General features: G+C 41.9%; 2 protein-coding genes across 3 annotated transcripts in view; one reads left to right on the top strand and one right to left on the bottom strand.

Moving 5' to 3' along the window:
• HS6ST3 (heparan sulfate 6-O-sulfotransferase 3) overlaps nt 1-2275 on the bottom strand; it is a 277624-nt gene extending 275349 nt beyond the window's left edge. Inside the window, exon 1 of the mRNA XM_038159142.1 lies at nt 1454-2275. Coding sequence (XP_038015070.1) covers nt 1454-1986 — 533 coding nt within the window. The 5' untranslated portion in view covers nt 1987-2275. The remainder of the gene's footprint in view (nt 1-1453) is intronic.
• Nucleotides 2276-18686: 16411 nt separating this feature from the next.
• Nucleotides 18687-24574, top strand: part of UGGT2 (UDP-glucose glycoprotein glucosyltransferase 2) — an 81414-nt gene continuing 75526 nt past the window's right edge. For both annotated transcript variants that reach the window (XM_038129155.1, XM_038129165.1), the window contains exons 1-2: nt 18687-18882; nt 20776-20858. In XM_038129155.1, coding sequence (XP_037985083.1) covers nt 18725-18882; nt 20776-20858 — 241 coding nt within the window. In that variant the 5' untranslated portion in view covers nt 18687-18724. The remainder of the gene's footprint in view (nt 18883-20775; nt 20859-24574) is intronic.

Below are 24574 nucleotides of genomic sequence, written 5' to 3'. Positions count from 1 at the left end.
ATTCCTTAAAGCTCTACAGCTACCACCAAGTTATTCTGTCCTTGAAGACGTTCACAGCATTTCTCTTCTATCAGCAAATACATACATTTCATATCCAGCTAATTTTTTTATAAAATTGTATGAATTACCTTAACAGTATTCTGCAAGTACAGCCCAAGTCCACAGCCATCCACAATAAATTTAAATTATCCTGACTGGAGTCTTTCCAAATGCAACTAGCTTTGCTGTATGGGAAGGCCTTTGATTTTCACATCAAATAACCTTCAAATTGTTCAACAACAACAACCATCAACTCTATTGTCTTGATGAATAAACCCTGTGAAAATGTGCCCATGAACGTCACAGACTATACATGCTAAGTGACAAGCTACAAACCACAATGTGGAAATAATTCTACAAAAAATAGAAAGTTTTTGGACTCATAAAATCAAGATGGATACTAAAATGAAAGAACCTAAGGTAGCTGCCAAACTATTTAACTTCTTAAAAAGGTATTCTTCCTATATTTCCCTTAATATTTAACAGAGTTGAAGTTATTAAAGTGCAGAGGTTTAAGCGTGAATTCAGCTCACAGCTCCTTAATACACATGCCCAAAATCAATCAATCAAATAGAGTCAGGTTCTAATGCTAGCCTGAATAATCTGACTGAACGGTGAATAAATCAGAACAAAGACCAGAACTTCCTGAATCACCTAGAGGCATCTCTTACCAAGAGAGATCGCCCATCTGACAATTATTCCATGTTTAGAACAGGCAAGACCTTCCACGAGACCCAACAAAACCACACTGTAACATGCAGAGAGGCAGCATGCACACAGAATTCCCTTCTCCGCTGTCATCAGGTCACCAAAGTGACATTCATAGTGTGATTTTTTCCTAGTACAGAGCCTGCCACGCATGGTCTCCCGACTTTGAGCTTGCACGGAGAGCGAGCGGCCAGGACGGCACGGGAAGCACAGAACCTGCCTATCTGCCAACGCGGAACACGCGTGAGAGAGAGTTTAAGGGCTTCTGGATACTTCCAACTCCGCCAGTTGCAACATTCAGCAGCTGCAACGATCCATCAGATTCTGCAGAGGCACTCTGCTTGCTGCAGAAGAGCGTAGGGATTTGTTAAAGGCAAGTTTCGAAAGGACAAACAGACAGGAGAAACTTGCGGGAGCCCGAGCGGAGTTTCTCCCGCGCTAGCCCGTACAAAAGGCAGCTGCGTGCGCGCTGCACCAATCTGAGGAAAAGCAGCACCAATGTGAGGCAAAGCGAAAGCATCGCAGGTGACACACCGGGAAGGCAAGAGCCCACAGCAGACCCTCCCCCGGAACGCCAGCCTCGCCCCGCCGTTTGTTTCCTATTGACGACGGCAGCGGACAGTTGTCGCCCTGCTGCCAGGGCACCTTCCCACGCCGCTGGGAAAGGCGGGATCTGATTTGGAGCGTCGGGAAAGCAGGCACTGACCTGAGGGTGCGGTTGCCGGCGCAGCCGCGGCGCTCCATGGCGGCGGGCACGCAGCTGGTGAGCTCGGTCCAGTCGGCGTGCAGCCCGCAGCTCCAGCCGGTGGAGAAGCGGGAGAAGAGCCAGGTGTCCTTGTCGCCGCCCGGGCGGTGGCAGGCGCACTTCTTCTGCCCGGCCCGGCAGTAGCAGGGCTGCTCCAGGTGGATGTTGCGCACCAGGTGCCGCCCGAAGGTTGTGCCGCCCGTCTTCTGGATGTGGAGGAAGACGATCACGTCGCGGCCCCGCATGTCGAACCGTACCCGCCGGCACAGCTCCCCCCGGGCGAACGGGAACTTGGCCGCCAGCCGCGGCATCGCCGCCGCCTCCTCCTCCTCCTCCCGCTCCTCCGGGCCCCCCCCGCGGCGGGCGGCGGAGGCCGGCGGACGGCGGGGGCAGGCGGCGCCGGGGCAGGCGGGCGACACGTACTGGTAGACGATGAGCAAGAAGAGCAGCGCCAGCAGCGGCGGCAGCAGCCACCTGTTGAAGCGCTCGTCCATGGCGGTGCGCGGGGGCAGCGCGGCGCGGGATCAGGCGCTGCCGGCCGCTGCCGGGGCGGCCGCCCCGCTCGGATCCCGCAGCCGAGGGGCGCCCGGCTCTCTCCCCGACGGCATGGTCCTGGCAGGCGGGCGACCGCGGCTCGCTCCGCTCAGCCCAGCGCGCCGCGCCGCACCCTGCCCGGAGCGGCCATCCCCTGCCCGCGGCTGGACGCCGAGCGCCGTGCCCGGAACGCGCTGCCCGGCGACGGCCGCACAGCTCCGCTCCCGATCCCGCTCCCGCTCCGCCGCAACTCCAGCCCAAACACAGCGCCCGGCTCCCGGCGGGGCGCGCCCCGCCCCCGCCCGCCGGCCAATCGCGGCCGGGCCGGCCGCACAGCCAGCCAATGGGCGGGCCCAGCACGCCGGCCCCGCCGCCAATGGGAGCGCGCGGCGGCCCGGCGGGGGCGGGGGGAGCCACCCCGCGCTCCCCTCCAGGTACCGGACCGGGACCGGCCGCGCGCGGGGCGGGGGCGGGAGGAGGTATCAGCCAATCAGAGGGCGGGAGCGGGGCGTCGGGCAGCCAATAGGACGGGCCGGGGGAGCAGCCAGGTGAGCGGCGCTCCGCTAGATTCCTCATTTCCCATCGCTTGCCCGTCGGGAGCGGGTGTCCGGGATCGTTCGCTCCGTCGCGTCTGTCATTATAACCCCAAGTGCTTCACACAAGGAGGCGGACAGCGCCGACCACCCCACAGATGAACTGACTGATTGTAGGGTAGCTGGTATGCGGCGCTGCTGCTTCTTGCGATCTTCCAAGCAGCAAGTCCCAAACCATGAACCCCCTTCGCAGAACACTTTCACCTCCCCGAGGCAGTAACATCGGTTCCCCAGCAGCGCAGGTGCTCCATTAAAATGCCAAAAGGTTCCTTTTCAATCCTTCTCGTGTATTTACAACAATCCACATTCTGAAAATGTATTGCTTTCCCTACTGAAAATTATCCTTTTTTTTTTAAATAGACATTCAAATCTTTAGCCCGCTGATCACACTCAGCAAAATTTTGCCAAAAAAAAAACCACAAACAAACAAACAAAAAAAAAGTACCGTTTTGCCTGAAGTGTATGGGCTCCCCATAATGTTAAAAGTCTGTTACAAACACTTCATATCCAAAACCAAGCCTCATATGGCTCCTGGATTACAATATATTAATATGCAAAGCATTTTGTCTTAGAACTGATTGCACATCTTGCTTATTTAATTACAGAATGCCTTTATTTACTGAGGGATTAATTAGATATCTGACAGTGCTAAAGCAACTTTTTTGCTCGACTCTAAAGACAGCTTCACCTCTGCAAGGCTGATATCAGAAGAGCAGTGCCTTCCCATGGGACCACTTAACTTTAGAACTTATAAAAATAGAGAAATGTATTTTAAACTGAATATTTTTATACAGAAATCAAGAGTACTTGGATTTTGGGGGGTAGAGTATCTGCTCCCATTAGAGCTTGCCAGAAATCATAAAAATTATCAGAAAATGGTCTAAACAGAAGGAGCTCAAACTTTAAATGTTGAGAGGTGTCCACAAGAACAACAGCCATCCCAAACATCCCTACACCCACCTCCAAACATCTACCACACATGCATGCACACTCTCAGCGTCCCATAGTAGTGGTAATACACCAGTAAACGTCTGACAGTTGCAAATTTTTGGGTCTTGCCAAAACATGAGAAGAGATGATGCACTTCTACCCTCAGTGACATTTTTTAAGGAAAACATCATGGGTTACTTGATGAAATTCACCCTTGTACAGCCATGCACCACAGTACTGGAAGTCCTTTCATCCTTTGGAAGAAGAATTCGGAGTCTGGTGTCAAATAAACCTATTTAGTCTTCTGCCTCTAATGACAAGAGGTGTGCACTCACTGACTCTTAATCAAGTAGAAACCAGCATTTTCACATTGAAAAATCACCATGGTCTTTAGCAGCATGAGCAGCAGAGCACCCACCTCTCTAGGGAGACCAGACTCTCTTCTCTGCTTTGGCCACCACTGTGCTCACCTGCTTCCAGACTCCCTGTGCCTCCAAAGTGTGGACTTAGTGAGGTCATCTTTTAACCTCTTGCTTTTACTAGGTGACACAAAGCCTGTCCTAGAGAAATTTAAATATTTATATGTGTAAGATATAGAAGCATTTTCTTCTCAACTCAGCCTATTCCCTACTTAACAAGAAATATGGCTGAATTCATTTGAAATAGAAGTGATGCTAAGAGATTTAGATTCAGGTATCTCTTCTGATGCTTTTAACATGATGCAGAAATATCATGATTTAAGATTTTCTCATTAAATACCAAGTTGTCAACACTGTACCTTCATCTCCACGAAAAGGAGCTCCAAACTAAAGCTGCTAAACAGAGAAACCCTCAGTTTCACTAGAATTTTAAATTCTTATTTATTTAAACTTACTCAAGACAGTTGATGATTCATGAAGACTGGTAAAAAAATTATTGGAATAGATGCACAAGAGAAGTAAAAATATTTATAATGATGTTTATCTGAAAAACTTGACTTTTAAAATAGTCTCATTTTTCTGAAACTGGAAGAAGTTACTTGCAGTAAATGAATTAATGTATTTATGCAGCTTTCAAAGGCAGGCTTTTACTTATGAATTTGAATGCTCTTAATGATGGTCTGTGGACCACACTTTATGTAAAGTCACAAACCACGACACAACCAACAACACAGAGTTTTCATTTGGTAGTATTTTATGTTCTCTTTATAGAGGCCCACATTTCTGTGCAAGTCCCTGTGGGATTAAGTTCTGATAAAAGCATTTAGCTTCTTTGCAAGTCCGTGGCTCTAATTCCTTAGCATCAATGAAGCAATGAAAAGGGTCATTTTGAAACAGTAGTGTTCCCATTGATTAAATGGGATCATGACTGGGTTCAAAATGAAGCCCTAAAAGTTGCAAACACTGCTCAATCACAACATTTTCCCTTTCAAATATAACTCATCTATAAATATCCAATGAGACCTTACCCACAAGGAAAATCCAAAGTCAGTTAAAAGCTAATTTTGAGATAATCTTACAAAATCAATGTAGTTTTTGTGGATTTCATGATAAAACACTTACATGTAAGACTTGGGATTCTCTTATTTTTTTCATAATTCTCTAAGATCCTATAAGTGCACATATTAGAATTTGCTAATTTTGCTAATTTTGCTAATTTGCTAATTTTTGCTAATTTTTTTTGCACATATTTGACAGCAGATATCTCAGAGTTCACCCACCAAGCATTCATATAAAATAATACTGGAATGACCTGTTCCTTGTGACAATTTTAGGCAGAATACCTTTACCTGTTAAAATTCACGTGCCAACACTACAGTCATTTCTACCAGAAACAGGCTAATATGTAAAAGTATTGCAAAGAAAAATATTTCAGATTTCAAACACAGTATGTCCCTTGTCCTTGCCAATTCCCAGGTAACACTCAACACATTTTCCAAGTTGCTAAAAATAAACTTACGATCTATTTTAAAGGATAATACAGTACTTGCTAGTCTGAAGCAATGGGCATGTGAAACAGTGTCAGTGCCAACATCAAGGTTTGTACAAAATGCATGAGTAAGCAAGTGATATTTTATGAAGCCAAGGTACAAAAACATGATTTCATTTAGCAATTACACGTCTGACAAGGTTAACATCTAATAGATCTGTTAATATAAAATTAAAGTGACAACTACCTCATACTGGTTTCTTTAAATTATTTATCACTGCTTGACCTGAGCTGTTTCAATACTTGTAGCCAGTTGAGACTTCCAATAAACCAATTTTGCATCATGCAGCAAGTCCCAGGTGTTTCCCTTGTCATGAGGGCAGAAATTGGTAAATTAATAAATGAATGCTAATTTCAGTAATTTTTCTAGGATTAATTTGTTTCAATGTTTGAAGTGTAAACCTCCCTTATTAAAGGGATTAGATGAAATTCTAATATGTGCACTTATCAAACCTTCATTTCAATGGCACATTGAGTGCCTTATTCTTCCTTGTAAAAGAATTTATGCATCATACTGCCAGAGTCCTTCTTCTTATAAAGTTGTAATTCAGTATAGGGCTTGTTACTTTACACTTCTCCTGCTTGCCATCTTTTTCTGGATGTAATAATTTTATTATAGCTATGACCACCTTTAATTTCCTTTACTCAGAATGCAGCCACTACAGAAACAATGTTTTCAGCCAATGTCTCATATATGCCAGTCCACATGCAGGAGCTTCTGCAAGTCATTCCTTACACCAAATTGCTGCATGTTTTCCTTACAAGAGAAAGGATCAGCTATATTATGCTTTATTATCCTATATTGCTATATTGCAGCTATTATGCTTATATTATTAGTAGTCATAATTCTACCTCTATAGGTTGCTGACCTTGGACAACTGGAACATCATAAATTGCTTCCAACATCCTAGTATTTTTCTTTTTTTTGTTTTTTTACAACCATATAGTCCTCATAGAACTAATACAATACCTTTCAATACCTTTATTTAGGTTGCAATGGTTGTGAAGGTAGTCTCCCAATAAGGGAACACATCTGAAAACTTTGAGCTACATTTTTAGATAATGCCAAAACAAGATATTTAAAGGCAGTTTCCCTTTTTACCAGGCAAACTTGGTCATCTTTTATTCTTTCACTCCTGGGCTTTGCAACAGGGACATCTAGCAGAATAAAGAATGGCCAAATGTTCTAACCATGTTTGGGCATGTGCCAACCAGCCCTCTCTCAGACAACTCCTGGATATAATTTGGAAGTCAACCGTTCCAGAAAGCATTTCCAACCAGCACTCAGTGACCAAGATTACAGCTTCAGCGTAGGGCAGACCATGTCATGCTATTGGGTGTCAGCACCCAAGACGGTTTCTGAACATGTTTAATTTACTAGTGGAGACAACACTGCTGAGCATTTGTAGGTTTCAATTTAAGCCAGAAAACTTTGTGCTCACTCTCTTGCATTTTGTACTGTGGTGCAACCAAGTTACACTTACAAAACTCAGCTTGAAGTTAACAGCGTGTTAACTAGAAAAGAAAATCTCTGGCGTGTAAGGCTGCATATGGGTGTACTGGAGTCCACTGCCCGGACAATGGGGAGGCACTCAGGGAGCCTTGCTGGTATTCAGCTATAATCCCCACTGAAACAAGAATGATGCTAAGCAAATTAGCCAAAGGGCCTCTGGCTGCTCTGGCCATTCAAAAGGTGTGTGTGGCTTCATGATGTGGCCAGATAGAGTTGGTAAGTTTGAGTGAAGTGAGAAATATTCCAATTATTGAAAGATGCAATATCAAATGACAAACAGCCAAAGGGAGAAAGCAGAGAGTATGAAATGCAGGGTGGTTTTAAATCAAATCCTAAACACAGGGTGCTTGTCTATGCTATCTACAATCAGAATCTGCAACATGAAGACGGCATGAGGAAAGCATTTCACAGGACATAGGAAATTATCTCATTTCTGCCCTGTGCATAGAAGAACTTAAGTGTACTCACACAGATTCCTTCCACCCCTCAGCTTCTGAATCCTGCAATATTTATGATGCAATCTCTAGGGTGCAGAGAAGCTTTTGGGTACTTATTACAGATAAAAGGCAAGTCACCTGCACCACATCCACACTTATTTTTCCACATTTGAGTCCAAATGGAGATGCTTCAGACTCAGCACTCTGATAACCATGTGAAAGATATCACTGCTGCATTTTCTTACGGTGTTTTGGTTTTCCTAGTAAAGAGCAGTCTAGCAGCTTGTGATAAACTCCCTAGTTTAAAGATCAGGGTGTCTAAGCAGTCAACAACCAAGTTTTCATATCGCAGCTTCCTCTCTGATCAGGGAGGTCAATACACAGAGAGATATAGCTCTTCTGAAATTGGTGCATGCTTCCTCCTGCCGAACAAAACCTAACAAATATCCCTATCAACATTCCCACCAGGACCCCGAAACGGCTCATACGGCGCTGTCTAGGAATGGCAAGACTGTGTAATGCTGCCACCTGGTGATACGCGTCACAGAAGCATTCTCTTACTCCTAGCCTCACACTAAAGCCTTTTGTTTCCTTTCAGGGGCTCTTAGTCTGCAAGGGCACATCAAACGTCACTTATCCAGCTATCTCTGCTTGTGCTTAGAAGTGAAATTACTACGGTTTTCAAAGTTATGAAAGCCATATCTTGTCTTTTCCCTTCCAAATAGACTTCTAGATATGCCATGGACAGACATAGCCTATCTTGATCCAAATAGCCATCACAACTCCACATGTAGTCTAGAAACTTTAGTGTCTTCAGAGAAAAAAAATCTGAAATAATATTAGAAATTATCCACTAGACCTTCCCTCTCTCCTTTTTTATTTTTTAATCTTTTCAGTCTTTGGGGTGTAATGTAAAAAAAAAAAAAAATAAATGCAACAAAACAAAACCACAAAAACAAAACCAAAAACCCACCAAAAAACCCAAAAGGCAAAACCAAAAAGAAACCCAACAGAAACAAAAAAAACCAAAAAACAAAAAAAAAAAAAAAAAAAAAAAAAAAAACAAACAAACAAACAAAAAAAAACTTCCAAGTACTTTCCCTCTCCAAGATGGAAAAAAACTATTTCTGTAGCACATGATCTCTGAGTCCTTCATCTGATCTCTGTGGGATAGAGGTGAAAACTGAAGAAAAAACATGGCAAATGGTAGATCAGGCTCAACTTCTAGCACCCCTATGTGGCTTTCACAGCTGTCTGCAAGTCTGAACCTTTCTTTTATAACTGACCTCCAAATCTTTAGTGAAAAACAGCAAGCTGAGAATTGCTATCACTTTCTGGGTTGCTGCTATGTCATACAAGACCTTTCTTGGATTCTTTTCAGAAAGCCAACCTGCACCGTTCAAAGTTTAAATTCAAGAACTGCACTTTTAAATGTGCTGCTATGAGAATTTTTAGAACAATTCAGTCCTCTTCTTCAGGGATTTTTCTTAGCTCTTTCTTATTTAACTATCATTCTGTATGCACCTAAAGGCATGTAATCAGTGGTTCTTCCCTAACTTACAGCCATACAAAGACTTAATGTTTTCTCTTTATGTATTCATAATATACAGGAATGGTAATATTTATGCTTTAAATTATCCTCCCAAGATCAGTGAAATACTGGTCTCATCATCAGTTTAAAGTTCAGCTGGACTTCTGGAAAAGGCTGAGAGGAATTCATGTTTAATGCTGAAGGGATCTAAGTTATTTCACAGCTGAAGCTGCAGCAGAATTACTCCTGTTACCTCAAATCTGGACAACCTACAACAGTCACAGCACAGAAAAGTCACTAGCACTGTAGGTGAGAGGTTAGAAATTCATACTCAGTTTGAAGTCTTGGTTTGAGACATCCGTCTCTGGCACTAATTTATCTTATGATCTTGGATTAAAGTATGTTGGGAACTGTAATTACCATGAGAACCAGGAATTTTAACCTATAATGGCAATCTGTGGTAGCAAATGTCAAGACTAAAATAGCTCTCCTAAGCCTCAGCAGAACTATTGTTGGCCTTGCAGTCCATTTGCAACAGACCAGTGACTATGTAAGAAATATGAGAGGGAAGAAAAATTGTTCAACACTGTGACAGGTTTCAGATTAATAAACTGTAAACTCAGAGGGAGAGTTGAGGTGAAGATTGCTGGAGTGTTCAGATTAAGAACTGGCAAAAAATAAGGGAATAATTCTTCGGCTGTCAGAAAAAGGCAATCAAAATACAGATTGATCAAAGCAGCTCGTTTGACCAAGGGGTCTAAGGGCACCTCACATTGAAGTGGTTCAGTGAGAAGCATGTACCTACATACTACCAACACTGCATGTCATCTTGTAGCAAAAGAAAAACTAGAATAGAATAAGAATTGCGCTGCTAAGAGAAGACAGAGATGGTCCACAGCAGTGTAGTCACACTGTGGCTTGTGGACCATTGATGATGAATGAAATACCAAAATCTGATCTGTAAAAGAATTAGCAACCCTGGACCCTCTTCCATGGTTTTGTGCCAGCATAACTGAGAATGGACAAGCATTAAAATATTTGAATTTATACTTATAACATAAAAAGTCACATGCTCTGAGTGCATTTTCTTTAAAAAAAGATGTTTTCAGCTCAATTATCATCATGTCTCCCAACTGCTAAGAAATAGTAGGATGCAAGTTGTCCAGACATTTTACAATTGCATTCCTTTAATTAAGTATTTGGGAACCCCAAATTTATAGCAAAACTGTGAGGAAAATAGGAACTTATACTTTCTTTTGAAAAGAAGATTCTTAGAAAGATTCTGTTGAAAAAAAATTGCTGGGGCCTCCAGCAGGCAGGATCTCACTTTTCATTCTTTAGTATCACAGAGTAGACCTATCATTTCACCTTAATCCTTTCAGAAGGCCCAAGTTTATCAACCTAATATACTATAGTAAATTCTTGTTGACAACTGCCAGTTATCAAAATTATAGTATAAACAGCAGTGTATCAAATGTGAATAACCACTACAAGCAGTGTGCTTCTGATTTAACTTCATTTAATGTAGGAAATCACAACAAAGGAATAACAAGAAACCAAAATAAAGCCACGTTTTCCAGACAGAAACCTATTTCTATTACAATTTAATATTTCCCTTAGTTTGAGGTGTTAATTCTGTGTGATTGCCATATGGTAATCACATAGAATTATGACCATTTTATTTAATTTATAATGATAATTTTATTTCCGAGACAAAGTTATTCAAAAGGGATGCATCAAGATAGCATTCATCCAGCACTAATCCCGTTGCCTTCTTTTTTTTTTAATCCTTTCTGTGTCATCAGTGTCCCATAATTTGGAGCTGCACATTGCTCCTTCAGCAGCACTAGAGAGGGAGGAAAAGCTCATCCCACTGTTCTTCCCAGCAGAAGGACACAGGAGATAGAGGTAGCAGCACATCAGGGGTTAAACAATTTACTTTTCTTTAACAACACTTCATTTTTGCCCTCAAAGTTTATCTACATTAAAATATTCTAAATCTAGTGTGTTTCTGTAAGTCTAATTATATGCGGCATGCAAAAACATATTCGATAATCACATTGCTAATTATGTGCAATCACTTCAATACACAGGTGCAAAGCTCCAGAAATATGCACATTTTAATCACCTTGTATATAGATATAAACCACAACTTTTCATTTAAGTGTTCAGTGACTCCTTTTTTTTTTTTTCTGGGACTGCACTTCCTTGGATTTTTGACTGGCTAGGGCCAGAAAAAGAAATATATTAAGCTCCTGTAAATCTTGAATTTAATTTATATGTCTATGTTCCTGTGCTAAAAAACCTGTAATTCCTTACTTTTCCATGGTTTATGAACATTTTAAAGCACACATTTTATAATTTATTGATGGACACAGTATGCTGACTTCAGAGATATGGGAATCATAATTTTTATTTTCCTTCTGGGAGCCTTAATTCTCACAGTGTTCCTTTAGTATAAATTTGCCTGGAAAATCACGTATATGTGCATGGGAATGTGTCTTCTCCAGTTTGGATTAAACTTGAAGGACCTTCTTAATGGTTTAAAAACAGAAGGTCATAAAAATCTTGAGCAATAAATTCACTTTCATTATATTTGTAATAGCTTGTGGCTGCACTTTTTGCTTCTCTTTCATTTACATGTAACTGTTATTTTTTGCATTGATTTTTAAAGCTGCCTTCGCAAAATGGATTGCAGTTATCTTTGTGTGTAAATCATAAACACTGAAAATTTTATATACTCAGATTAACTGAAAAGGACATAAAGTATTAATTTGCATAATTCAAAAGTAATATTTCTATCTTCCCTCTAAAGATATTTAGCGTAAATTACTGGGAAAAAATAGCTTTAGATTACTTGTCCGTAAGTATTCTTTTTCACTTTGGGAAGTGAGTGGAAATGACCCCTGAGACACAAGAAATTCATCTACTGGTCTGCTCTAACCTTAAGAAAAGGACAAACCAATAGAAGGGACACAGCAAAATTAGAAAAACAGCATTGAAATTTCTTCCACTGGAAACAAATCCGTCATATTTCACACAATAAAGCAGCTGGCTCATTCTGTTTCGCTTTAGCTACACATATTTTTAATTAAAGTAAATTACACTTAAGAGTCACAGAACAGTTGCCATGGGTATTACGCATGCTAGCCACCGTAACAGCGTTAGACAAGGCTTTCACTAGATCCATAAGCCACCAAGAGACTCTTCTGTAAATAGTGCTACAGCTTAAGCTGGGTGCCCCCAAAAAACCCTGAACAAAGAAATCACTGGGCAATTATACCCTTACAAGTTTCCCACCCCTCATGCAACTGATTGGACCAGTAGTAATACTGAGCTCATGATGAAGCATGGGGCTCAACGTAAAGCACAGGGAGATCCATCTAAACATGAGGAAAAGCTTCTTTACTGTAGGGGTAACAGAGCATTGACACTGGCTGCCCAGAGATGTTGTGGAGTTACTCACAATCTGCCTGGACATGATCCTGTGCACCTGCTCTAGGTGAACCTGCTTTAGCAGGGGGTTGAGACTACACGATCTCCAGAGGTCTCTTCCAACTTCAATCATTCCATGATTCTGTGATTCTGACTGGGGTCTTCCCATTCTTCCTTGGGTCCCTTCACTGTCTCCACATGGGCCATTTTTCTTCTTCTCTCTAAGGTTGCAGCTTCTGCTGATGATTGCAATTTCCATATCTTCTGACTTGAACTGGCTCTGGGGCCTTCTTTTACTTGACCATAACATGTGTTCAAAATATCTAGGTGAAATTTCACAGTTTTCACACCTACAACTTCAGCAACTTTAGCTACTAATGCTAAGCAAGTTCTGTGTAAGTAGCACACCAAATCGCACCACACAGTTTAGGCTGGATGAGGGCACTGAAGTTGTTCTACTTGTTCTACTCACGAGTAAAGCAGGACCACCTTCAAAGTCACCTCAGGTTGCTCAGCACCTTGTCCAGTCAAGAGTCACAGCACCATAAAAGAAAGGTGTAATTCCATGTCAACATTCTGAAATTAAAACAACACAATGCACAGGGATTTGGAAAATCATTTTTGTTTGGTGAAACATTGGAACAGGTTGGACAATAGGTGGTGGTTGCTCCATCCCTGGAAATATCCAAGGTCTGTGGGGATGAGGATCTGAATAACCTGATCCAGTGGAAGGTGGTCCTGCCCATGGTAGTGGGGATTGGACTGGATGATCTTTGGTGGTCCCTCCCAACCAAACCATTCTATGATTCTGTGATTCTCTCAAGAAGTGCATTATAGTCTTTGTTCCTGCATTAGAGGTGCACTAATGAGACATTCAATGGGAAGTGAGGAATAAACATGAGATTTGTCCCGCCAGGTGCTCAGTCCCACAAAGCCTGCAAGCCAGCTGCTCCTGGCACCCAGCTCTGCTCTTACCTGAATACTGCTCCATGCAGAGCCGGGAACAGGGAGTACTGCAGAAATTACCTCTTCAAGAGCCCATGCCACCTTGCAAGGCAATGGTTTCTGCTGAGTCTGTACCTCAGCCTGAGCCAGGAGCTGCTGTCAAAGCGCCCTGCCTCCCAGCACATGCCATCTCTGGAGCACTCGGGATGGTGCAGTCTGCACCCTGAGCCGGTGGAAATACAATTGCAATTCTGACCCAGTTTAAGAAGGGAGAAGAGTTTGTTCAAAGAAAAACTGCACTTGGCTTTAAGTAGACAGTACGCCATGGTTCTGCAGTCCTCACTTCTGTCAAAGGTGACTTGGTTGAGTGCACATTCAGGACTCACTGGCTAATTTCCCAACTTACATTTTTTTAGGCATTCTGGAAAGGATTCAAAACTCTGCTCACTGATCTGACTAAAAAGGAAAAATCACTAATATACTTTATTGTACGGGTACATTTTATCTTTATATTTTCCATCTTGCATGAAGCAATAGCACCTTTTGATCCCTACATGATAGGCCTACAGTTCAAACCCTGCTATTCTGGGAAATAGTGTATCCTATAGTGAATACACCTATACCTTCACACTAAAGTCTCTTTTGGTGCTGGTGTGGCACTATGTGGCCAGAATTGTCCTGAGGCATTTCATTGCACATACCAACTTTCCAATTAATGTAAAAATGCACAACTTTGTGCATTTTATTTATAAATATTTTATCTTCTGAAGTTATAATCTCCCAAACAGTTGCATGTGACAAATCAGGTCCAAAATACAAGTATGTAGCTATTATTTGAATTATCAACAATAGTGATTTAATAACCTCATTGCACATTTTAGGCTAAATTACATACCATCAGCATATCAGCTGTGCTCCTTTCACTGAATACACAGATTCCCAACTTACAACTAGAGAGAGAAGGAAAAATGTACTTTTTTTTCAACACCCAAGAACCTCGCAGCATATTGTAAATAAGAGATTAATTATGAGCACATGTCAGTTAACCAAGATTGTTAGTTGGCATCAGAAGTGCCAACTCATGCTACATGATGAGCTTGACCCAGGAATAATAAGCTGAGATTTAGCATAGACAAACTCAGAAAAACCCTGCAACATTGTAGATAAGCCCTGCTTTTATCCACTGGTGCAGTTAGCTGCTCAGATTTGGCATGGTAGGAGCCAGGGCAATACAAAAATCAATACAAACACACTGTTTGTTGGCACAGCAGAGCAGTGGCATTGCTTCTGAACTTGAGCTGGTGTATCCAAGTGGAGCTGCATTCCCCATTATAACCATTTTACTGTTCTCCACTACACAGTACAGATATACCCAGAGTTTTGTAGGAAGTTTGTGGACCTGGTCCAGGAAGTATATTCTACAGATCTCTGAGGTGGATAATTTTAAATAAGAGGCTGTAACTCCTATGTTCATTTCACAAAGCAAAATGTTCCTTCAGTTTCCTTTTTTTTTTTCTCTTTTTCATTTTTTTTTCTTTTCAGTAAAAATTGGAAAGATAAGCATGCTGGCAGCAAGCCATTTACTATCACTGCAGCTGTATGCATGGGCATGGCAAAGGAGCATAAATTCTCACTGCTAGAAAGTTGCCACTGAGCAGATTCTGTGAGCTGTTAAAACCAGGCTTATGTTACTTCTGCATCAATTCTTCTTTCACTGGCCCATCCCTGTAAATCAAAATGAAAAGTTAACAGACTATGAAATATATTTTGCATGGTCTGGTCCAGAATAACACTATATTGAGATATGCTAATCAAATAACCATGGCTGGTCTATAATGGAATGGGCAAAAATTGATGCAGTACAGCATCCTTAGTCTTTTCAGGGAAACACCTCAAATGCCTGTCATAGTAGTGACTTTGACAGGTTCTGAAGAGATTGGCCTCCAATCTCACACAAGATAAAATGATGCCAGGAGCTACTGCTCAGGAGGCCAGCAGTTAATAACCATGTAACAGGAATATAATTTGATTAGTGTTTGACATTTACACTACCTCCAAGTAAGGGAGAAAGGGAGCCTTTCACCATGAAAACTGTTTTCAGTCTATAAAGAAAATAAAGTTTTATTTCCAGCTAACTGAATATGCTGATGAAGCTTAACTTATTTTTACTTATTGCTACTGTTTCTATAAAATAGATATAGCTTACTGTGACTTACAAAACATTTGCATCTTACTGAGAAGCATTCATTAATCACTCCCTCTATTCACACTGAAACTGCTATGATAATCAATTCCTATTTGCACAGCTGTGATATGAATAATTTTAAATTTTGGGTCTAATTGTTTTTCTGTTCTGCTGAAAAATGGTTTCAGAGAACTAAGAGGTTTTTTTCACACACACACACACATATATGGAATGTATGTACAAGAATGGCCAAGTGTTATTTGAAATACTTAATTAAATAAAATTCTGCTGTAGAAATGAAGATTAAGTCTGCTCTCCGTCTTCTAGGTTTGCATATTGCTTAACAGATTAAAATCTGCCTTTCTCAAATATACAGAAACAGATTTATTTAAAGTATGTACTGGCTCTTCGTGGCTAGAATGTAGTTAAGGTACCAAAGCAAAGGAAAAACTGATAAATATGCAAAAGCTTTTATAAGGAATGCAATGTTCTCTTACAAAATGGTATTTCTTTCCAAGGAGCATTCCAAACTGCATCTTAAGCAATGGATTAAGTTGCCCAGAAAGGTTGTGCGGGTGCCTGCCTTAGATTTTTTTTTCAACACTTGAGTGGACCTCAGGCCTAACCTTGTTCTGAGCTGGAGGCTGGACTAGAGACCTCCTGAGGTCCCTTCCAACTTCATTTTGCCTATCTATGACCATGAATTCAAGGCCCCTAATAAAGCAATAACCCTAAATGCAAGATAGAGATATTTCAGCAGAGAGACTCTGTCTAACAGAGGTTTCTGCATTTAGGCAGAAAGGATCTTTTCTGAAGATAACTACTGGACTAGCTGTTTTCTGTAGCTCACCACAGACTAATGATCAGACTTTTGTTTCGGAGCTACTGTTCTATCTTGCCACTGAATTCAAAGCTAGTTATATTTCTATAGCCAGTGCCAACAGATTTTATTTACTTTCTTGTATGGCAAATCATAAATTGTTACAGCTGAAGATGAAAAAAGTACAAGCTTGGGAGTTCACATTCAAGCTACAATAACAGACTCTTCAGAATCAATATAAAACAAAATATAACAGAGAAACTTTATCTAGAAAAGCAGTTGATAGACTAGGGTAAGGTGGGTGCATCCATCATCACATTGAATCACATAGAGATATGCATGATAAATATATATACATGGGGAAAGTGCTTTGTACATCTCTGTATTGCTTGAAGAGACATCAAAAAAAGCAATCTGTAACTCCTTTAACCATAGGATTACTTGGGCTGTCATGTTTTTTGTGGATGGTCGATATAAACCAGCTATGGCCTATTCTGTGCAGAAGAAGTGTAGCATGAGCTCTTCTACATTCATCAAAAAGCATTTTGAACTTTGCTAGGGAGTGGTGGAAGTGTATTTTATCAGTTCATCACATGTGCACTTACTTTCTATGAATGGAAGAGTTTGGCCCCATACCTGGTTATTACCATGGAAAGACAAGGGGACCAAAGTTACTCATCCGTACAGTGCTCTGGCCATGCCATCCCTGTTAGCAGCAGCAACTCCTGAACTGTCAGTATGAAAGAAATGAAGCTGCTTAGCTTCATTTCACAGCCTTTCTCCACAGAAGAGATGCTGTTTGTTTGGTTTTTTTTTATTTCTAATGGCCTAACACATAAACCAAAAACTATACTCCTGTGGTTTTCATTATTTCTGCAGAACTATATGTACCAATTTTAGGTAAGGTTTACTTAACTTGTTAACATTATCTGAGGTCTTATAACAACACAAATTTGTGTGAATAAGTCCAAAGAAGATCGACCACAAAGGCCCCAGGCTGAATTTTGCATATGAATGACCCTCAGGAGGTAGTTTTCATATTTTGACATTATAAAGACCCAGAAGAATGTTAAGTACAGGCATTCTGTGAAGGCAAGTGCCTGTACCATCGTTTGAGATGACCACTAACCATCTAAAGTATACATACATAAGTATATTTGTATGTATATATATATGTGTGTGTGTGTGTGTGTGTGTATACATACAAAGTATGTATTTATACATACATATACATACATATATATGTGCATACACAAAGCTATATATATAGCCTTCTCCCTGGAGTTATGCCCACACTGGCTCCCACCACCCACAAAGCAACTTAGAGCAGTCAGATGACTGCGTGCAAAAGAAATTAAAAGTGTATGCAGCAGTAAGACATTCCAGGTTTCAGCTTCAAGTTCCACGAATCCCATTTTGGAAAAGGCAATACCCCCTATTCTTTATACAGCTGGAGGATTCTTCCTCCAACTAACAACTGTGCAGAGCTGCTCTGTATTAGCATCCCACAACACAGCTCCAGCAGCACCAGCCTCTCTCAGGTCTGAAAAACTAAGGCAATGTAGCAGCTTTGCTGAGGAAATGGAATGAACTATGGATATTTTGAACACAGGAAAAAACCAGAAATTAGAGAACACTAGTCTGGAAATTCCAAGGTAAGCTAGGCAGAAAGTAGAGGCAGAGTTCCTGTGAAGTTCATGTTTCTTGAAGAAAAAAATGCAGATAGGAAACAAAACATCTCAGAAGTGGGTTTGGAAAACTTGGAGGAAGGGGAAATTAAATGCCTCCCTCTCAGAGGAACAGCTGTATGTGTATATTATGCCTGAAGCTGCGCACCCAGACTTTTACCACTGTTTGTAGGCTGAAGGCCGACGGAGAGCAGCCCGCCGGACACGGCCAGCGGGAGGCCGGGGGAGCGCCAGGGCAGGCGGCTGCTGTCCTTGGACACAGCCATGTCCTTCCTGCAGCCACCGCCACCCAAGCCTAGGGCACCGTACGTAAATCACACACTTGCACTGAACAACCCGAAACATTAAAAAAAGAAAGCAATTTAAAAATAACGGGATCGCCCCGGTGCCGGCAGATGGGGCGGGGCCAGGGGCGCCTCGGGGCAGAGCGGGGCGGTAGCGCCGCTTCTGCGCTTGCGCGCTCCTGGCGCCGCGTGTCACGGCGCCGGCCGCCCCCCTATTTTTTTTCCGTCAGCCGCTGATTGGCCTCCGGGCTGGCCAATAGCGCAACGCCGAGGGCGCGGCGCAGCCAGTAGGAGAGCGGCGTGGCCGTGCGGGCGGGGCGCGCGCCGCGGCCGTGCGGGGCTGGGCGTCCCCGAGCGCCGCTGCTCCTCATGGCGGGCTGGGCGCCGCTGCTGCCGCCCGCGCTGCTGCTCGCCCTGCTGAGCGCCCGGCCGTGCCCCTGCGGCACCGCTCCGGCCTCCTCCTCACAGCCCGTGACCGCTCGCCTGGCGGCGAAGTGGCCGGCGACCCCGCTGCTGCTGGAGGCGAGGTGCGTGCAGCCTCCTCCTCCTCTTCTTTCTCCTTCTGTTCCTCCTGCCAGCACCGCCCTGTCCCGGCTGTCTCCCGGGGGACAGGAGCGCGGAGGGACCCCGTTTTCCCTCCGCTGAGCGGGAAGGAGGGCTGGCGGCGTTTCTCTCTGTCGGAGGGTGTGTTAAAGTACTTTTTGGATGTGAGGCTGAACTGCTGTCTCCCCTCGGAGAGTGCTGTATACCGTGCTGGCGGGGCTCTCCCGTGCTGTGAGGGAGCTCTACGAGCGGCTTCGTCTTTAACCTGCTCCGGCGTTTTGCAGGTCGCTGGGTTGAGGAGATGTAATGGGCCACTTACACAATCCCTGGGTAACATCTTCGTCTGCCGCCAAGTAGTTTGCACGTTAACTAAATGATTATAAAGGTACTAGTGTAGATGTGAACCTGTGAGAGTGAAACACGGTGTAATACTTTTAAAAGGTATTGCTAACTTGTAATCATGACTTTAGCCTGGACAACAGAAGGCTTTGGGGTGAGCTAATTTCAGCCTCCTGAAGGGAGCCTACAAGATGAGGAGTGAGCCTTTCTTACAAGGGCAAGGATGAATGGCTTCAAACTGAGAGCAGGTTTAGACTAGGTGGACAAGAGAAATTCTTAGTTGTGAGGATGGTGAGCCACTGGAACAGGTTGCCCAGAGAAGTTGTGGATGCTCCATCCCTGGCAGTGTTCAAGGCCAAGCTGGATGGGGCTTGGAGCAAACTGCTCTAGTGGGAGGTGTCCCTGGCCATAGCAGGGGATTGGAACCAGATGATCTTTAAGGTCCTTTCCAACCCAAACCACTCTGTGATTCACAATAGAAAGGGAAAATGTTTTCCAGTTTTAGATGCTTGTGGCTCTCCTGCCCATCTGGCTTAAATTTATTTTGTTTTTGAACTTACTGCTGTTTGGAGAACACCCATGAAGGGTAGAACAGCAAGCTTCTGTAATCAAAGGAGAGGCAAACTTCCAAAGTAAAGATTAGAAAACAATATAGTCATGCTAACACATGGAACTTTTTTGGTAGACATAAGCAGGGGGAGCAAAAGGAGCTGGTGTTCCTGTAAGGAAAACCACAAACCTTAGTAATGTTACCTGCAAATCACAGAATGGTTTGGGTTGGAGGGGACCTTAAATACCATCTAGTTCCAACCTCCCTGCCACGGACAGGGACATTTTCCACTAGACCAGGTTGCTCAGAGCCCCATTCAACCTGGCCTTGAACACTACCAGGGATGTGTCATCCTCGGCTTCTCTGGGAAACCTGATCCAATGCCTCATCACCCTTACACTAAAGAATTTCTTATATACATAACCTAAATTTTGCCTCTTCCAGTTTGAAAAAAAAATGGAAGGGTGGTATTTAGTATAAAGTAAACCTTACCTTTTATGGTTTGTAAGGATTAACCCATGTTTCAAAGTGTTTGAAAGATTGACAGTCTCCCTCCATGCGAAGGAGATGTCATTGATGAAAGCCTGTAATTTAATGAAAAACTACAACCTGACAGAGAGTGTGTTCTTATTTGTATAGTTAGCTACTATTTAATAAAATCTGTGTACTGAATTGATTTCAGGTATAAGTGTATATTGGAATATCTGTGGAAAAATAAAGTGAACATTTTGGGAGTTTTCTGTAACAAGAGAATAGTCTGCATGCTTCACAGCTCTGATTGTTGAGTTTGGATAGTAGTACTTTGTTCAAAATATCTTTTGACCTAAATACAGCTCAGTTCAGTGTTTATGCTGTGGTTGTTAGTCATTGGATATCTAACATTTGGTTGCTGATGGGTATTTATTATCTTTAACAACTCAAGGTTTTTGCTGTGGTATATCTCTGGACAAAATCAACCTATGGACAATTAATTTTTATTTTTAAACAGTGAGTTTATTGCAGAAGATGGTAATGAGAAGTTTTGGCAGTTCTTGGAAACTGTGCGGGAATTAACAGTTTATAAGCAAGGAGGTAAGTTAAACAGCGTGCTGGTTTTTAATGTATTCTCTTGTGCTGTATTTAACTTTGAGACACAACACATTAATTAGTTCTAGGCAGATCAAGCCTGACTCTTCCATTATTGCTTACTAGACAGGTTTCTTTCAGAAAGCTGTTTTCCCCTAAGAAGCATATTTTCCCCTAAGAGCAATACTTGCAGAGGAGTTTAAAAAAAAAAAAAGGAAGATGAGATGGACTGAACTGCTCTTACAATATGGAACAGAAGTGTTAAGATTAAAGATACCTGCCTGCTTACATGACTTGCCAAGAGCTTATAGGATATTGAGACTTCACTTTTTCTGTAAGATGGGTGCTTGCAAGGCATAAAATCACAGAAATAACTAAAATGAAAATGCTAAAGGAAAAATTTAAAGAATCACCAGAAAGGGTTTAGTACTTTTACATAGCATGGAGACTGTTCTCTAGCATCAATACTGCTGTTTTAGAATAAAGGTTTATCACTGACAAAATTGGACTAAAAAAGCCTTGCATGATTAGACAGAAGAATATTAAGTTTTTAGAAATTTAGAGGGAAGACCAAAGCATAAAATCCAGCAGAAGAAACATAAAAAACCACTCCAGAAGAAACCTTGGAGAAAAGTTTACTAGAAATGTCCATGGTAATGAGAAATTGGGAGACCCCCAGCTTTACACTAGGTTGGGCAGTATTAGACCTGCTTGGTAGGTCACCAGATGAACAAGGCTGAAAAGGCTTCAAAACAAGGTAAGGCTGCTTCATTGTGCTCTTTATTTACAGAACAGCACAACTCTTTAGGCATGAGTGCAAGCGCCTAACACTACCAGTGGAGGAAACTTGAGGGGAATTGTATGTTAAATTAATAGTCACAAGCTAACAAACTGTAGAAAGATCATGCAGAAAATGACAGTGAGAAGTGCAGGTATATGAAAAATGATGTATATGTGAGAGAGAACTTGAGAAATAACTTGAGAAACACAATTTCAAAAACTGTGGCTGACTGAATGCAGCTTAAAAATACGCATCTGATAACGTTATTTGAGTGCTCAGCAGTGCCCCAAGCAGCCAGCAGATGTAAAAGATTACTAGGAAGGGAACAGGGACACACATTGTAAGCATAATTTTGCTGCTCTTGATTCCATGATGTGCTTTTATATTGAGTAAAATGTGATGTTTACTGTCTCCTTGTATTTTCTTCATTGTTTCTTTAGAATGGAAAAAGTATAAGCAGAAAATGTACAAAGAACTGTGATTTTAATTATAGAGGATCAACTGGGAAAATGAAAAAAAGTGCCCAAAAATTACTGTGATATGAATATCCCAAGGTCAGAAGTATTTGCAAAACCAGAGAGAGTCACTGGGAACAAAATGCCCAGGTGGTGAACACTGCTAAAAGCCATCCTGTGTAAGGCATGGGTAGACATGGAAAATAGAAGTAGGTGCAGAATTTGACCAGTGGTCAGCTGCTAGTAGCATTTGTTGAGGCAAGTGCTGTTGACTAATGCTGTTTAAAGTCTTTTTCAGCCCACAGGACAGTGGCATGTGTTACGCCCTCCACAAGGTTGGGAATGAGACAAAACTGGGAGGGAAATGTGGAAGGTAGGACTGTAATTAGAGGAACCTTGGCAGGCTGGAGAGACAGGCCAACAGAAACACTGAGATTCAGCGAAGGCGCTTTACAGACTCCCTGCACCCTGCACGTGGGCTGAAATAATCTCATCAACAGTATAATCTTGGTGCTAATTGACTGGAATTGTTTTTTTGAGAGAGAATGGGGATCCTTGCAAGCAGCGAGAAGGCCAACTACATGCCAGGTTGCAGCAGCAAAAGGGTAGCCAGCAGGTCAGAAAGTGTTTGTTCCACAGTATGAGGCACTTGTAAGACTGAATCTGGAGTGCTGGGGCCATGCTGGGGCTCCCTGTGAAAAGAAAGACCAAGAGTCCATCATTGGAGCAAATCTAGGAGAGGATCTCTGCAATGCTTAGGGAGATGGAGCATACTTCTGAGGAAAGGCTGAGAGAGCCATGAATGAACCTGAGAAAGGAAGGAGTAAGGAGAGACCTCGTATCTTCAGTTTCCTAATAGGGAAATGTGCAAAGGAAGCAGAACCTGGCCCTTCCTGAAGATACACAGTAAAGGATAGAAGCAAAAAAGAGCAAAGGGTAGAACTTGTGGTTCTACCACAAGTTGTGGTAGATATTAGTTGTGGTTAGATATTAGAGAAGTTGTGGTTAGAGAAAATGTTTCTGCTGTGGAGTGGGTTAAAGACTGAAACACTGCTCCAGGAGGCTCTGGAATCTATTAGTTCAGATAATTCAGAATTCTGCTGCATGAGACCTTGAGCAGCCTTGAAAATATATATCCAAATAACAGTTTGGATAAGGTGACCTCGAGAAGTCACTTTTAACTTTTTTTTTCTATGAGTGGTTTAGATGCAGTTGGTATTGCTTTGAGATAAGACTGCTGCATTAGATGATGTGTCAGGGGTTTTTTATCAGCCATCTCTTTTTTGCTTGCTTAGACACACTTTCCAAGGGGTTTGAAGCTTTAACAGTATTATTATTAGTGACACAGGTGTCTGTTGAAATTAGCTGTTAGTTAAATACCTGCTTTACCTGGATAAATTCTGTGATTGAGAATAAATTACAGTAGGATGATCTTCATGACCTATCATGCCAATGAATGGTTAGATACTGACAGCTGGCAGCCTTGAGACTGTACTAAAATACTACTTTAATTAAACATATTGATTAGCTGATGTGTACATTTATCTGTACGCCCAACACACACCTATGACAACTAGGAAATTTTGAAGTTCTGGCACCAAGGGGTTTTCCTAAATGTTGAGTTGTAGTTGGAGTAGTCTTAATCCAAGGAAATGGATGCTCTTCATGAACAGGAAGCCTGCATTAGATGTTTACAAGAAACTGCTTAGTTTGAGTGAGGAATCTGGTACTGCAAGGCTGCAGTGGCACAGTTTACAGTGCGGTGTGTAATACTCAATGTCTGAGGAGAAATTGGGGCTCTGTATGGTGTGGAATGAGTTCTGTCATAACTGCTGCATGTCAAGGCACCTTGACATAGAGGAATGGTCATGATGTGTTAAAACTGGTGTAGCAACAACTGCTTCAGTCAATTAAGGGATCTGGCTGAAAAAGGATTGTTTGAGGCAATTGACTTTTCAGTTATTCTCTGAGTGATGCCAAGAGTAGACAGGATGAATAAGCAGGAAATGAAAGCATTGTTTGTTTATTTTTCTAAATAGAAACATTTTCATAAAAGCTCAAGAATTCCTAGATTTGAAGCTGAAAATCTGGATTTATAAAGGAATTCAATGATAAACTGTATGTTGGGATACAAGTCTAAAGTTTCAGAAGACTTGTGTTAAAGCTAGAAGGCAACTTAAAAAATCAAGTAGGGTAGCTTGCTTTATTTCTTTTAAATCCTCCCTTGGGTTATTTTCAATCTGTTTTGTTTGTTTTTTTTTTAATCAGTTCTTGGGACTTGTTGTTTTAAATTTAGAATAATCAGCATCTCTTGTTAATTTGCTAATTTAAAATATTTAGCATTACTGAATTAGGTTTATTAATGGTCTGTTTAGCTGTGATATTTATAGCACTTTAATGGATTTGGTAGGAATTATCTACATGGAATTTGGTGAAACATTTAGTCTGGTGATGTATTTGGTGGTTTTAACTTTATTCCTTTTTAA

Source organism: Motacilla alba, chromosome 1, assembly GCF_015832195.1.
Source record: "Motacilla alba alba isolate MOTALB_02 chromosome 1, Motacilla_alba_V1.0_pri, whole genome shotgun sequence".
Classification (NCBI taxonomy): domain Eukaryota; kingdom Metazoa; phylum Chordata; class Aves; order Passeriformes; family Motacillidae; genus Motacilla; species Motacilla alba.
The sequence above is the reverse complement of the archived record's forward strand: the minus strand, read 5'-3'. Positions and strand labels throughout refer to the sequence as shown.